The 16198-nt window shown below is 31.2% G+C and overlaps 2 protein-coding genes across 2 annotated transcripts; one reads left to right on the forward strand and one right to left on the reverse strand.

The window, feature by feature from the left end:
- Positions 1-5512: 5512 nt before the first annotated feature.
- On the reverse strand, positions 5513-7328 carry LOC105344420 (uncharacterized). The gene is made up of 3 exons (XM_011452200.4): positions 7091-7328; positions 6032-6559; positions 5513-5914 (listed from the first exon to the last, which is right to left on the reverse strand). The coding sequence occupies exons 1-3, from the start codon at positions 7166-7168 to the stop codon at positions 5903-5905; spliced, it is 618 nt and encodes a 205-aa protein (XP_011450502.3). The 5' UTR covers positions 7169-7328; the 3' UTR covers positions 5513-5902.
- A 5617-nt stretch (positions 7329-12945) lies between these two features.
- On the forward strand, positions 12946-16101 carry LOC136276403 (cyclic GMP-AMP synthase-like receptor 2). The gene is made up of 2 exons (XM_066088297.1): positions 12946-13088; positions 15078-16101. The coding sequence occupies exons 1-2, from the start codon at positions 13006-13008 to the stop codon at positions 16099-16101; spliced, it is 1107 nt and encodes a 368-aa protein (XP_065944369.1). The 5' UTR covers positions 12946-13005.
- Positions 16102-16198: the final 97 nt, after the last annotated feature.

Raw genomic sequence — 16198 nt, forward strand, 5'->3', positions numbered from 1 at the left:
TGATATACCAGTACAATAAAACACATCTTCAGATGTGAGATCAATCTCGGTTCTTTACATTTATCGATATACATATAAAATAAAAAAATATTTGAAGTTTTCACATACAGAAAAATAATCAATCATTATATTGATAGTAGTGTACACTGAATATGAAGGGAAAAAACCCACACCAAATAATTTATATGCAGACTTAATGAGATATTGTACTAGAAGCAAATAATGTATATTCGTCTCTACGTCTTAAAGGTTTTGATTCTTTAAATTTCTTTCAATTTTCAAAATATTTGACAAGTTAAGATAGAAAGTAGTTATAAATTGGTTTCATTAAAAGTCTTAAGTCTGAGTTGGTAAGATAAAAAGAGAAATAAGTGCTAAATGATATAGTAAATTGCAAACTATTTTACAACTTAAAAAAAATAGACATCATGAAGATGGTGACCATCTCAAAGGGCTCCTCGTAAATAGTGGACAATATGATGAAAAGCATTTCAGAAGATTTTGCCTTGACCTTAACTTATGACTTAGAAATTTCGCAGTTGGCATATAACTTTAATTTCACTTCCTTATCCCTTACCTATAAGGATTCCTTTGGTTTGATCCAAGCAAGATAAAGCCATTGGGAAAAAATTTATGTTCTTTGTAAATCTGCTATGACTGTCACTTTTGATCTTGAAACTTGACCAAAGGTCTCTGCACACCTTAACCTTACAAGCTCTGTTTATATCCAAACCAAATATGACTAAGGGGAAAGTATGTACTAGGATGCTTTGAAATTTTTCTCCATGGTCCAGTATGACCTTGAACCTGGACCTTGAAACGTCATTCAAGGTCACTGCACATCTTTTGAGCAAAGGCACTCTGTCGGTAAAGTATAAGCCATACAAATTGAGTAACGCGCGTTAGCGCGTTATGAAAATTTGTATGCACACACCGCTGCAGTTATGAGAGTGTATACTTAAAAAAATCATGATTTAATGCTTATTTTTACATTTTTTAACTTCTTGCCTTGTCTGCAAATGTGAATTATACCTTAAAATTCCTATCTTATCCTAAGGGTAAGTTAATATTAATGGAAGAGCCACAGTAACAGCCACAAGCGTGAACTTTGATTTTCGCTTGTGACGTTGCAGTTTACAGCGTTCAACGTTTGTGACGTCACTGCACATCCTTTACTCAAAGGAACTCTGTGGTCGAAGTTCAATGCATAAGCCAAAGTAGCCCAAGGGGAAAACAGATATGCTCCGATCAAGTGAAATCAGACGGACAAACCTACTACTATAGGCCGCACGCAGAGCCTCCTAAAATCCTCCTTAATTTTGGAGTATCAGTGCATAGATATAATACTAAGACAAGATTTATATTATCCAAAAATTAGAAAAGACCTTCGTCGAATCATATGTACTACATCACGTAAATTTATCTCGACACATTCTTAGTGAGTTTCTGTTTATCCTTATAAATCATGTAAAGAAAGAAATAATGCTTTTGTCGGAACAGTTTTGAATTGATTCACGGGATGTAGCACCTTTGATGGCATTCCTTAATTTAGAATAGTTTTGAGAAACAAATTCTTGACATGTTCTGTAAAGATATATATAATTTGACAAAATATAGAATATATCGACCATTTAATAAGAAAGGAATCATATATTTTAAAGATGTTTCACTCATATCTGTACATTGATTGGCAAAAATTAAACATCTTTGATAATGTCATATTCACACTTTGTTATATTAAATACTTATATTGTGGAAGTTGTGATATCTACCACCGCCATTGTATCGCCAAAGATATATATACCTAGTAGTTCTTGTAAGATAGAGAACTTTATTAACAATATTTTTCTGTTTTACAATAGTAAATATGATCTTTTAAATTTCAATCTTCGTTAGCCAAGGCTGGGGATCTACGGTGCTTCTCTATTCTCAGAAAAGAGAAACACCGGGGATCAATACTCGTATCAATACATAAACAACAGATAAAACAATTTATCGAATTCAAACGAATCACTAAATGGCTATGAATTTGATTACAAATACTTTTTTTTGGTTTAACGCAGTCGATATGAACATAGTTTATTGCAAGCTACGTCGTAAGTTTTGATCATTATTTGTACAAAGTAATGCTGATTGGTTTCTTCCAATTAATCAAATTCAATTTCCTCTTTGTCATCCTCCAAAGAAAGTCATCCTGATTTCGCTCGTTAACCAATATTTAATACATGTGGTGAATAAGCGATGGAGTGTCATTGGTAACTACAAGCATAACGAAAATAAATATACATAGTAATAGCTTAATAATTAGGAGACACTATCTATACCAATGGAAAATGTTTATATACTTGGAGGAAAATATATTTGTTTGTAATCTTTGCATAAATTATGTAGTAAATATGTGTTTACCTTTATCCTTACTGTTGTTGCAATACATACATTAAAACCCTTGTGGCCAGCCCATTCAATTTAATTAGAAAGTTGCGTATAACATTTCGATTATAACTTGGGATGTCAACGAGTACTCGACTTCGCTCGGTCACAACGATTATCGACTAAAATTTTCTTGGTCGATTACTCGTAATAAAGTAAACAGAATTTAAAAATAGTAATTATTTTTTTCTTTACACGGCAGTTTTCGTTCTACGAATGTTGGCAACAGTTTTTCTTTTATCGACATGTTTGATCCTTAAATTTCGCTCTTTTCCATCGATGTCCCTTGTGTATTTTTGAAGCGGCTAACAAATTAATCTCTTTGATTTACTTAGACAGTCATATACCGTTACTTTTTACAATTTGCGTTTTTTTCTAATTAGTTATTCATTGGATTAGATGTTTGCATAACCAAAACTTTAATCATATACATATCATATACATAATTAACTTAATGCGTTTGTTATTAAACTTAGATTTTTGATTTGGCAAAGACAATGACTTAGTACCGTTGAACAGGTCACATTTGATTTTAAGATGATACGGAGCTCAATAAAATTTAAGAGTCTAGAGATAAAAAGAGGAAGAGCCAGAACATTTTCTAACGGATATTTATAGATTACTTTCCAATTTATTTCAATTCAAATAAAATTAGTATATGTTATCATAAATTTTTTAATGTTCTTTAATCTAAGATGAGATCAATGTGGCATAACATGATTTGATTAAAAAAAGAATCACAGTTTCGAATACGCTTAACTCATCGAGTACTCGACTATCGCTCGACTAAAGCCTCCGATTAATCAACTAAGCAAACCGAGTGAAATTGACATCCCTAATTATAATACATGTATTCACGTTTTCATGTTTATTTATCAATAGATTTCTGTATGTTTTTATTTCATGTTTGTTGCATTACAATTATTTGATATAGTTTCTTTTTAAAATTCATTTTTAATACAAATTAATGTATGCCATTCACTCACACTACAAAACTCACATAGAAGTTGAAAAAGTAAATACTAAATTATTCATGATGAAGTTTTCTTAGAAATTATGCCACATCAAAAAGGCAAGCAATTTTGGTGGTTTTTTTGGTAATATCTATTTTTTAAAAGAAATAATTTCTAAGAATAACAATTTTGTAAATATTAAACAATATCATCAAATAAAATATAAGCACCTTTTTTGAATTGGCGAAAATATGTCTCTTAACTAAAATGATTTTTTAATTTATGGCCATGTGTTTCTGTTCAAGAAAACCAATAATAACGGTTCTGGCATCGAACACAATTCTTTGACCAGACTTTCTAAAAATCTAATCAAACATTAACAACCATATTTGAGAAACTAAAACATATCAATCCAGAATCTTTTGTAGCAGATCTAGGGTCTAAATGAACATGTTTCCAGTTAAAATATATAGGTTGATTAAATCGTTAGCCCTTTGGTTTCCCAAATAGGTCTATGTTCTGATTTTGTCATTCAATGATCATAAATGTTCTATGTTCCTTTTGTACCCATGCAAAGTCTTTTGATTGATTCAAGACAATTCCACTTGATATGGTTTGACATTAAGTTATGCGAAAACGGCTTAACATTTGGCCACAACAGTTTGGCTTAACAGTAGTCTTACAGAGTATGTGTTATTTATTCTGAATCTTAACTTTCTATTGTACCATAGAGGCTCAAGTAGGATATGAATATGATTATACTCAATATTTTCCCAGAGGATCTTTTTAATATAATATAATATATAGAGAATAATACATATCATTTTATTATTACAACTTATATCAGCCTGAGACACACAAACCAGCCAGAGGACCGAATGAACATTGTCTTAAATTTTTAATTTTTACTTTATTCTCAAGGGGAAAATACAAATGAGTTCCGGAAGGGGTAGAGTACCGATCTCTTTAAGTCCCACAGAATCCGTATCAGCCCTGGAGACTGATACGCGCATTATAAAGTTTTATATATATACATTTTTTTTTTCAAAGAACAGACATTCAGTCACACACACATACATGCACACCAACACTTATGAGACAACACCTAAATGTATTATTTAGTAATTACTTGCCTGCATGAAAAACAAAGTTTAAAGGGCATGGTCACGATTTTGGTCAAAAATTATTTTCCCGATTTTAATGTTAACGATGCTTTAGTAAGGCATTTTTAATAGGCAACCAAAATTTAAGTGTCATTCGTTGAGTTATAAGAGAGTTACAGAGCTTACAGTTCATATTCGAAATGTAAACAAAGCTTTTGTTTACATTTTGAATGTTGAAGTGAAAACTCCAGTTTTAGACCGAAAATGAATGTAGTAAACGTTAAGATCTGTTTATTTATGCTTAAAATGAATAAGAAGATGGGAAAATCAGCTTGGGAAAGAACCTTAACCGGTATGTTGAACTAATGTAAACAAAAACAGGACACGAGCCTTGTTTACATGACATAAAATTGTGAGCCCTGTATCTTTCTTATAACTTCACTACTGACTCTCCAATTTCATTTCGTCATTGGAAATGCATTCCTAAAGCATTGTAAATAATAAAAATAGAATTTGACCAAAATCGTGACCATGCCCCTTTTTAAGGAACAAAAGAGAAATAGAAAAAATAATCATATTGAAAAAAAATGTGGACATTGACCCCTATGAATAAAATGATTCCACAGTATTCAATATTTTGTGAAGCATGTTCGATGGTGTAGTAAGTATATTCTAAAATCTTTTGATGTATACTCTATACTTTACAATGCACGTTCACTATCTTGCTATGCATATTCGAAATAATCATTATCTTCTGATGTATACTATAATTTATTTCTTGCAATGATACTCGATAATCTTCTTATGCACCGGTATTTGCAATAATGCATTGTGGGTAGTATGTATTTATAGAACTAACTTTTTTTGATTGGCTTTGTAAGAGCTTTTTTCAATGGTCTCAATTGTTCAAGCGAAAGTATACCTTTCTTTTTAAGAATTCATATGCATATTAATATTTGAATGTAACCTACAATTTTATGAAGATTCAAAGATATCAAAGACACATTATAAAATAACAAAAATGCATCACAAGATAATAAAAAAGTTATATTTTACAAGCCATATTTGTAGTTTCTCAACATGAAGCTTCACAACAATCTTCTAACCAAGGGATAAAGAAAATATGGAAAACGGTTCACCGAAAGTGGAGAAACATGTTGCATTTGTTACCGATGAAAAAGTATATCAAGGATAAGATATTCACATCAGTAAAATGACCGAACCGGAAAGCTTCGGAATGCAAATGGTATAAAGTATCTTGTAGAAAAATATTAAGGTACACAATTATGAACATAAAAACATAAATATGAAATTATATTTGCATACATTGTATAAAACTAAATAGAATATATCAACTTTTAAAATCAAACAGGAATGAAAGCTGATGGTTTACAAAAAAGAAACACTGGAAAATCTTTAAAACAGTCGCTGAAAAAGTAAAAATAATGATTTATTAGATATGATTAAGTATAGTGGGAATAATGTCAGATATAGTTCATTTAATTAAATTGACGCTGAATAATTAAGTATGTTTGCAAAATTTACCATTGGTCTTGAATGAAAGACAGGGATATCATGAACTTGTCGTGGGACGTCACTTCCATCTAATTTGGGACTAAACAAAATGCCTCTTCGGAAAAAGTACTTAATGATATTGGTTCTTCTGACTGCTGCGGCGGGTGCTGCATCATTGAATCGACTTCGGTCCGACTCCCTCCAATCTCCAAAGTACTCCCACCTACCGCTAGGTGGCGCCCAAGTATCCACAAGGTTGTGTGGATCCGTGAATCTCCACTCCATTATTTCATCCACATCCACGTTATTCTGGTTACGGTTACCGGTCTTACTTTTATTGATTTCCATCATTCGCCCCATGAGTGTATTATAGTACTGACGGTGAGACAGCATGTTATTTAGGATCGTGTTGGTGCCTAGTTGCCCTGTGTTCTGTGTGAAAGATCGGTGAACTGGCATACTTTGTTTTGGGCCTGAAGCAAATCGTCCTAATACAAAATCTGCCCCTTGCAGTATCACCACGCCGAGGAATAGCCATTGGTAGAATAGCTCGAACATCTGCATAGGATAAAAATAAACTATTACAGTCACATATTACTGCAGATGTTACCTTAATTAGGTATTACATTGTAGATATGTAAATAACTTTTTAAATAAATCGTCGTTTTAAATTTATACTTGGCATTTTTATATATAGAGGTGCAATTAATGATACAAACTCGTCTGGTAATTCGTTGCTCGTATAAAGCAAAGTGTTTATTTTTGGTCGGTCAATTACCTTTTATGTAGATGTTTATTATTTTAATAACCTGGCTAATTATGACAAATTTAAGCAAGCAATACTTTTATCCCGTGATTTATTTCGGTTTTGTCTTCATACGTTTACCACAACATGAATACATATAATTCATTAACTACTTTTCATTAACAATCGCATCTATGAACAGAGGAATACAAACTTTGAACCGTTGAACGTGTTTTGAAATTTCACACTCTCTCCTAACGACAAGATTTCATTGAACTCTTACATTGTTGGTAAAATTTATCGAAGCCATTGCTTTGGAGATTTTACTTGATTAACAGACCTACCTTGTTTCCCCTGTTGAATGCCAACTGTTCTCCTAATCTTGTGTCAGATTCACTTATAACAGCAATATCATTGTGCATTCAAGCGACTACATCAAATATCAAAAGCTATCAAACTTGTCAACTCTTTTTATCAATACAGTTTCCCGGATCATATTTTCTTACGTATAGCCAACCACTGAAAATTATTAAAGGTGTTCATCAAGTTTATCTGCATAAATATATTGCACGCGCGTGGGATCAATATTAATGCCCAACTTGCGAACAGAAGTTTCGTTTTAATAAATTCACAGGTAAAACAGTACAAAAGGCGTGTCAAAACTAAATCTAAAAATAATTTTGATTTCCATATATTAATACGAGACGAATATCTTCATATAAATGGATTGGATCTGCTCTTGTAGTAAATTCTAAAAATATATGCGTAATTAAAGTAAAACAGAAACGCTTCATTATTTTCTGATTTATGATCAAGATATACAATGGTTGTCGATCAAATGTGATTTGACTTGCACTTCTTGTTGTAAATTTTTTTTATATATCTTTTTATATTTGATTAATGCAATGCACTTTTAAGATTATATTCACCTTAAAGAAAACATATGCACACCGTGTAACTAATTGATAAACTTCATAATTTATGGATCGTTAAAGTATCATTTCTGAAGCATGATTTTTTTATTAAAAGAAGTATGCCCTTTAATATTTTATTCGAATAATTTTGAATTTTTGTGTTAAAGTGGAAAACATATTTTGGTAAAGTAACACACTGTAGTGTGTAAAATCTGTTGCGTATAAATGTATGATATTAATATATAATAATTCATGTCCTGTTTTGTCAACAAGACGTTTTATTTTTAAAAATATAAAACTCTTAATAAAAATAATAAAAATCTTTTGTTCATATTTTCAAACCTATGGGTTTAATCTCTTTAAAGATAGGTAAATTTTTTTTATTAAAACAATAAAACATCATGACATATTGACATTACTGGACATGATTTATTAGATATTAAGGTGATATGGGACATCTGTTGATATTAAGCAGATATAAGGACATTATACCAAAATACTTTCACCGGTTTAAAATTTTCCAACTTTACTAAATTTGACCAAAACTACATTTCGAATTTTTTGGGAAGGTAGAAATAATAAAAGGCATTTTATACGGAAATACGTCATAATATGGATGAGTCCCATATCAAATTACATAAGTGTAATATCATACATTTACATGTATCACACCAATTTCAATCTATTCGGTGTGTTACTTGCCTCCAAAACAGATTTCCAATTTCTCATAAAAAAAACTCAAAAATTTCGTTTAAAATTTTTTAAAAGTACATATCCTTTTTTAAACAACGATATCGTATTATAGAAATCATATTTTAATAATCCATAAAAAAAATTGGTGTAGCAATCTTCTTTAAGTTTATTTCTTTGAAATATTGGAATAAGATTAATATCAAACACAGGTAAAATGTTGATTTTCCTGAAATTGTTGTGATAAGAAAAAAAAAATTTAGTCTCCATTTTCCTCGGTGACATATTGTTAACTATCAAAAATGTATAAAACAATCAAGTTTTAAAAAATGTACTTCTTACTTTTCGTCAGTGACATATCGTTAATTATTAAAAATGCATTAAAACAAACTTTCTTAACCACAAAATACAAATGTCTTGACAGAAGAGTGATTTTAAATTTACGAACACGGAAATAACAATAATAATAAAAGGGATAGTTAAAACCTCTTACATGGAATCGGAAATTCCTGGTAATGTGTGCACATCCCTACGGAAAGGTCAAAATGAATTGCAGAAATGAAATTGTATACGGTAGGGGTTTTTGATGCAGGGTGTGGTCAAAATGCTTATTTGGTGTTTACTTAATTTGTATAATGTTTAAAAACATATACTGACATAGAATAAACATTGACTGCATATTTAGGGGGAAAAAACCATTAAGCTGTCATCTATGATAATATTTCATGTCACCTACATATAAGGCAAGGGTTATGGCTGAGAGAGGGGATATATTTGTCTTATTATTTTATATTTAAATGAAAGAAATGATTAAACTCGCATATTTAGAAAAGAGCAAGAATGAAGCTGTCTAGACTATTAAAGTTCAGATTTTGTGAAAGCATTATGAAAGAGTTCAGGCAGTTAATGGAGTTATCTTCCCTTGCTTCTTCATAATAGAGTTTTTTTCCCTTTGCTTGTACATATTTAGTAATTAATCATTCAATATCATGTAATTAAGAAGTCGTATGATAAAAAGAGTTATGAATGTATTCTTATTATAATTTTAAACGTTTTTGAACTTTCTAATTAAACAAATAAGCTTGTTAATAGTAATCTTGAAAGTTAACAAATATGGGAAAATTATTTTCCATCATTTCTATCAGAGTCATGCACCTTTTCAATATCAGGTCATGCACACTATTATGATCTTTTAAGTTTTTCGCTAAAGTTATAGGTTTCGTTGTCCTTTTTGAAAGATTTCAGGCAGGGAGGTGGTCATCATTACAATATTATGATTTTTCTACTCCAGAATGAAACTTAATTAAATAAATATGAGACTTCTTGACAAGTGTGTGTACGGGCTATGGTACCGTACAGGCACGGTCTCTTGTTTTCATATAAACTCGATAAGAAGGAGGAAACACACACTTGAAAAAAATGAATCATCCTATACAGATATAATATAGTGCTTGCATAATAAAGTCACAAATTGTGCAATTATATAAAGATGTTTAGGGATGTTTTCCTGTAAATTTGTATTCTAAATTTGGCATCTTTCCTGGAGGCAAATCATTTATTCAGAGATCTTGGTTAAAATAATTTTTAATCTTTATCAGGATTATTTTTACAATCTTAGCTGTGTATATTTTGTTTTGAAAAAAAAAAAATTATTCCCCTTTTTCACATATTCCTCCATAAAACAGAGAACTCCTTGTTCCAAGTGTTTATTTTCAAATAAATTTAAAACAATATAACATCAGGATGCTTGCAAAATATTAATATTTATTTGGTTTGTAGAAATATATCGGGTTGATCGATCTCATAGACGGCAAGGCCCTTCGCCTAACCGTCTATGAGATCGATAGTTTCGATATATTTCTGTAGTCAGTCAGTATCAAACCTACACAGTGTTTTGTTTTGAATTCCCAAGGACTATCAAGTGATACATTTATTAACAACAAGTGATGATCTTTGAAAATGCATGTAAAATTGGCCTTGCATCTCGTCCAATTTTACACAATTAAACTCTTCAAAATTGATTCTCATTCTCACATTTCAAATACTGTTTGAAAATCTTTGCTGCACCCTTGTTTACGAACAATGGTTTGTTACTTTTCAATTTTAAACGTTTTCTCCCTTTCTTCCGCAGAGGTTTGAGCAAATCTTGACTGTCATTTTATTCTGCTCCAGACATAACAATGTGACGTCAATTCAAAGGGTAACTACACTTATTTAACTTTAATTCTCTGTAAAGACCAAAATATAACTGTAGGGTCATGGCATATACCAACTCAGATTTTAGTGAAACGTTCTCAGGTGATTGATACTCATAAGGTGTGACATTACACACCATCAAAATAATGTAAATTACCTTGGCTGCCATGGTAACAAAATTCATTGATCTAGGGCCACACTACACAGTTTTAGTGAACAATAATTTATACTTAAAACGATAGGACAGGTTTATTTTAAAATTTTCTAGATATTTCAAATATATAATATACATAATACAAATTGACTCCTTCCAATTCCCATAAAAAATACTTTTTAACAATAAATTGATCATAAAACTTCTTTTAAAACACCTTTTCTACTTAAGTAAATGAGAAACTGATTTAATATTTCAAAATAATTTGAATTTGATGTATCAGAATAATTTAATTTGGCTTTATAAGCGTTGTTTCTATATATGTTTTGCAAAGGGCAAGAAAACCCTATTAAACGAGTCTTAACAAAATTAATAAATAGACCATGAAATTATATTTTAAAACATTGTTCCATTCATGACACATGTTAACTGCTTCAACAGATAACTTTTATAATTTTAAAGATTTTGACCATTTTAAGAAGGTTTTTATTGAATTTTAAAAATGACAAAGGGCAGAAAACTCCAAATATTAGCACAAGGGGAAATAATTTACTTTTTAATGCAATTCCAGTATTAAAAATCAACATTTACTGAAAAACTAATGACAAATTCTTTAAATAAATATTCAGAATATTCCCCCATAATCATTAAAAATACACCACTTAGTGACAATCAAAAAAAATGATGGATTGCTAAACATTTCAGAAAGATCAGTTTGTTCATTATTTGTATTTGTTTATATTTATTAAGCTTTGTATGTCTGACTGTCTTGCTGGTCCGTGTATTTACTAGACTGTTCTGATCAATTTTCTCAACACACTGCAGTGTTGAAAAATTATTAAAATATGCATTTTGAATAGAATACCAAAACCAAACATATTCAAATGTGACTAAATGTTTTCATTTGTTTTCAAATAAGAAACAAATTGCTGATGTGTTTATGTGTACATGTACAAAATTTAAAAACTGAAAAAGAGGAAATGATTACGATCTCAAGTGAAATTGATTAATATTATAGAAATCTTATTTGATATCTGTATGCACTCATGAACAGCTGCAACTGAATTCAATATGGCATATTAACCTATTCTTCGGGCAAGTTGCTTATTTGTCTGAATGCTATTATAACTTGTATTTTGAAATAGAAGGAAATTATGAAATGCCATAAATAAATGACAGAAATTTATGAGAGTATGGTTGGTCTGCACATTATTATGTCACAAAAAACTTTATTAAAAATTATCTCTATTGTTGTTATCAAACACAGTGTATATCAGTGTTAGGTATTTGTCAGTATCAAAAAAATCTTTTGAAAAATAAAAAAAAAATTACTTCAGGTTACAAAAACACCTTACTATTCTATGTAATATCACTCTAGAGAGGAATATTTTAATCAATCTACTGATATGTATTAGTGATATGATTTTAGATTTGTACACTTATTCCAGTAATATGGATACAGGTTTTCAGCCTTCTCCCGATTTCTCTTATTTAAAGTTTTATCTGATCTTCTTTCTGTTTTATCACAGTGAAAAACATGTTCATTTTTCATGATATTTTATGAGATCCATTATCATATTATAATTGTCTACATCTCTTTAAACTGCCTTTTAATGATCCTATTTTTTCACTTCTTTATTTGGGTTCTCAAAACAAGTAAATCCTTCTTAATATATATAAACATATATATTCCAGAAAACTTGGGTTGATTTAAACCACACACTGACAGCAGATCTGACTTTTACATAGAATGGCTATGTAATCGCTGTGGGTATGAAAAAGTATATCCCCAGAAGTATGTTTCAAAGGTGTTGACACTCTGGAAGAGTACACTCTACGACTTTTTCCATCTTTCTCACCATCAGTCCGGGATGAGGGATGTTAGTCGTATTGAACTCCAATATAAGTGTTGCAGGTTGGTAGCTCGTTAGCTTCATTGGTTGAGTGCTGGATTCGTAAGTCAGATTACCGAAACCTAAGTAGAGGAATCATCTGTCTGTTTCATTTGATCACAATTGTTTTATTTGTACAAAACAGTCACATGTTCACAACAGATTTAAATACAGCCCAGGTCTAATTAGATTGGGATTAAGCTAAATTCTGAAAGAGCATTGTTCATTTCATATTCACTAATTCATTAGAGACTTACACTAGTATTGTTATCAGTTTATGTACAAATACATTGAATACTTGCTTATAAAATTAAACTAATGTCATGATCAAACCTTCATACATTTAGGGAGCATACTGGTTATTTATATGATGATGTTCTATATGTTATGTTGGTCATGAGCAAAATGTTTCAATGTCAGTGCTATGGAAACTGTTTGGACTGTCAAAAATGTACCCACAGAGAGTCTTCATATGGAACACTCTTTCAAGTCAGAGGTAAACTTCAATTCCATGATAGTGCGTGGCCACGTATCTTTGTTCTTTACAGAGAATTGATGTTCTTCTAATGGGCAACTACTCAAAATATTTTAAGAACTAACGGAACATAGTTTTCGTATTAAATAATATGAAATGTCGAAATGATTAGGCGAAGCGTCGGTTAATGACGGCCATATTGCCGAATATTAATTTTCACCAGACGGACATAAAGATATATCCTGCAGTTACGTGTCATGTATAAACCAAATGAATGTGAACATGTGAATGTGAACATTTCAGTCCGAGGGAAAACAACATCACATATTGTGGCATATTTCTCTCTTACACATTAACCCTTTCCTTGGGCCCCAGTATTGGTCCAGGGGGTCATAATTTGCACAATTAGGAATATACACTTGTGAGGATATATGCATACTAATACATTAAATCATAAATTGTAAGTAGACTCTGTCTTGTTGCGAGCCTGAAGGTTGAGATAAGATCTTGACTAACGAACTCTGATAGGGAAGAAGAAACCAAGGAAAACGAAGGTTTTCCATTAGAGACGAAAGAACTAAAAATGTAGATCTTCAATTTAAAATCTATATATTTCTATGTCTATGAAATTTACCCCCCCCCCACAACTGGCTCAAGTATTGACCAAGGGTCATGATTTGAACACTTCAAAATCTAAACAATACATAAAAGCTTTTATGTTTTACGTTGATAAAGACATTTTATCGATATTTCTTGTGGAGGGTTTTTGAGAAGATATTTATAGAAACCATACTTTCATGATTATCTCACGTGCACCTTTAAATGGGTTTGGTCTTTCAATTTCCCTTCCCGTAAAGATGCTTTGTGTCAAGTTTAGTTAAAGAGACACTAGAGCTCATTTTGCGCGAATACTATGATATGACAATTGAATTTATGAACTTTGCAAAATTACGCTTTGTGAAATCTAAATATTCTCAATTTCTCGCTAAAAATAATAATTTTAGACGGCTCATATAGTAACTATTGCTACTCCAGCCTCTCGTTCAACAGCGCATGCGCATCGATTGTAAACATTTCAGCAAGAGGGTGAAAATAATTTTGACAGATTTGGCGATAAAATTATAAAAGAAAATGGAGACAAAACTCAAGTGCGAAATAAATGTATATACATGTATCTTGTAAGAAATACAAAATTATATCATCAATACATCATTTTATTACAAAAATATTTTATCATTTAGGCCGAGTATTTCCATTTCCCTTTCTTCTCAGGTGTTTCATTTAAAAGAACGTTCCGAGGTGGTAGCAAGTGTAGAAATTTCTTAACACTTAAGACTTTTTTTTGTCATGTGATGATCCTGTGAATGAATTATTTTCACTACCTGTTTATTTCTATAAAATTACCTCCAATTCCATTGACAACTGCTGTCATTCAAAATCACCTGATGTAAATAGAATTTTAAAGTTGGAGTCGATATAAATTTTGAATTCCGGAACATCTTTTAACACGCACTCACTAGGTTATTAATGCAGTAAAAAATCACACTTTCAGTACATGCACAACTTTGATTTTTTTTTATTGAATTGTGTTCAATAGCTGAAAGGTCTCTTAACATTGGCTTTTAGTTTTAATAAAAATGTTTGTAATTTCGGAAGGAACGATAAGAACACTTAGCACATATGTAAATTTCCTAAAAGGAAATACATATCTTAGCAACACAAATTCTATTATTTAGATAGCATGAATATTATATACGTATAAGTAGTTTTCCTTCACAATGGAGTCTTCCTCCACCTTAGGGTAAGTGCATTTTATAAATATCCAAAATTTGCTTTTAATTTAAATGTAGACATCACGACTAATTTTAAAAAAAAAACATAATATGAATATGAAAACAAAATAACGAGCATTCACTATATATATATATATATATATATATATATATATATATATATATATATATATATATATATATATATATATATATATATATATATATAATTTGTCAGATGTGAGGATATGCAGCACATGTCAGAGTCTGTGTTTGTGGTACTGTGTCAGATCATAGGAACATCACAGCAACTGGTTATTCGAAGGGAGACACAAGGCATAAAGGATATTGTGGAGAAAAAAACTACAACAAATGATGGGGTCATTTATATGATAGCTGGGAGCTATAGAGAAGGATTCAGACTGGAGGGATCAGATATGGACTTCATGTGGTGGCCAAACAACCACCGAGTGATTATGGACATGTCTCAGTCTAAGTTTTACAGCACGGCTAATAAAAACTTAATTCTCTTTGACAGCTCTGAGAGTTCACTAGGATTCACTCTGCTTCGGTTACTGGAACCAACAAGATTCAGAGAAGTCCGATCATCGTGTGTCAGAAAGAATGGCAGAGTCCTCATCTCTAGTTCTTTATACAGACAGTTAACTTGTTCTGCAGCAATTCCTAATTCCACTTTAAATGGACCCTGTGCTAGTTGTACATTCAGATCAAAGAAATATGACACTGCCTTTTGTTTTGTTTCCGACTTTTGGCCTCCGTCTGCCTCCTCATGGATTGACAGATGTTATTCATGGCCTAATCCTGAAGTTGTTGATGACATTGTCAGAAAAGGATGTCATTTTGTAGCAATAGGACACCCATTTGGATCCCATAAAAATGAAGAATGGAGAATCTCTTTTTCTCGGGCAGAATATAAACTTGTGTACTCTATGAACCACTGTCAGTTTTTGACCTATGGGTTGTTAAAACTTTTCTTAAAAGAAGTTGTAAATCAAAAATCAGACGAAACCAATAAACTGTTGTGTTCCTATCACATTAAGACAACAGTTTTTTGGACAATCCGACAAAACACATTGCCTAACTGGTGTCCACAAAATCTCCTGACCGGTTTTTGGGTCTGCTTCAAACTCCTTCTTAAATGGGTGTATAAGGGAGTTTGTCCTAACTTTTTCATCCCACAGAACAACCTGTTTCTGACAAAGATACATGGCTCAGCACAAAACAGGTTGTTCCTACAGTAGCACAAAACAGGTTGTTCCTACAGTTACATGAATTGTACAAGAAAGGTCTGGCCTGTCTGTTACAGAGTTCCTCTATCAGGTCCTACATCATTGATGT

Source organism: Magallana gigas, chromosome 6 (assembly GCF_963853765.1).
Source record: "Magallana gigas chromosome 6, xbMagGiga1.1, whole genome shotgun sequence".
NCBI lineage: Eukaryota > Metazoa > Mollusca > Bivalvia > Ostreida > Ostreidae > Magallana > Magallana gigas.

What these genes read in the sequence shown, in the direction of transcription:
- LOC105344420 (XM_011452200.4), bottom strand. Translation starts at nt 7,168, where the DNA reads ATGCACAATGATATTGCTGTTATAAGTGAATCTGACACAAGATTAGGA. An exon ending in CATTCAACAGGGGAAACAAG is followed by an intron (nt 6,560 to 7,090) that starts GTAGGTCTGTTA and finishes TATCCTATGCAG; the next exon opens with ATGTTCGAGCTATTCTACCA.
- LOC136276403 (XM_066088297.1), top strand. Translation starts at nt 13,006, where the DNA reads ATGTCAGTGCTATGGAAACTGTTTGGACTGTCAAAAATGTACCCACAG. An exon ending in AACACTCTTTCAAGTCAGAG is followed by an intron (nt 13,089 to 15,077) that starts GTAAACTTCAAT and finishes ATAATTTGTCAG; the next exon opens with ATGTGAGGATATGCAGCACA.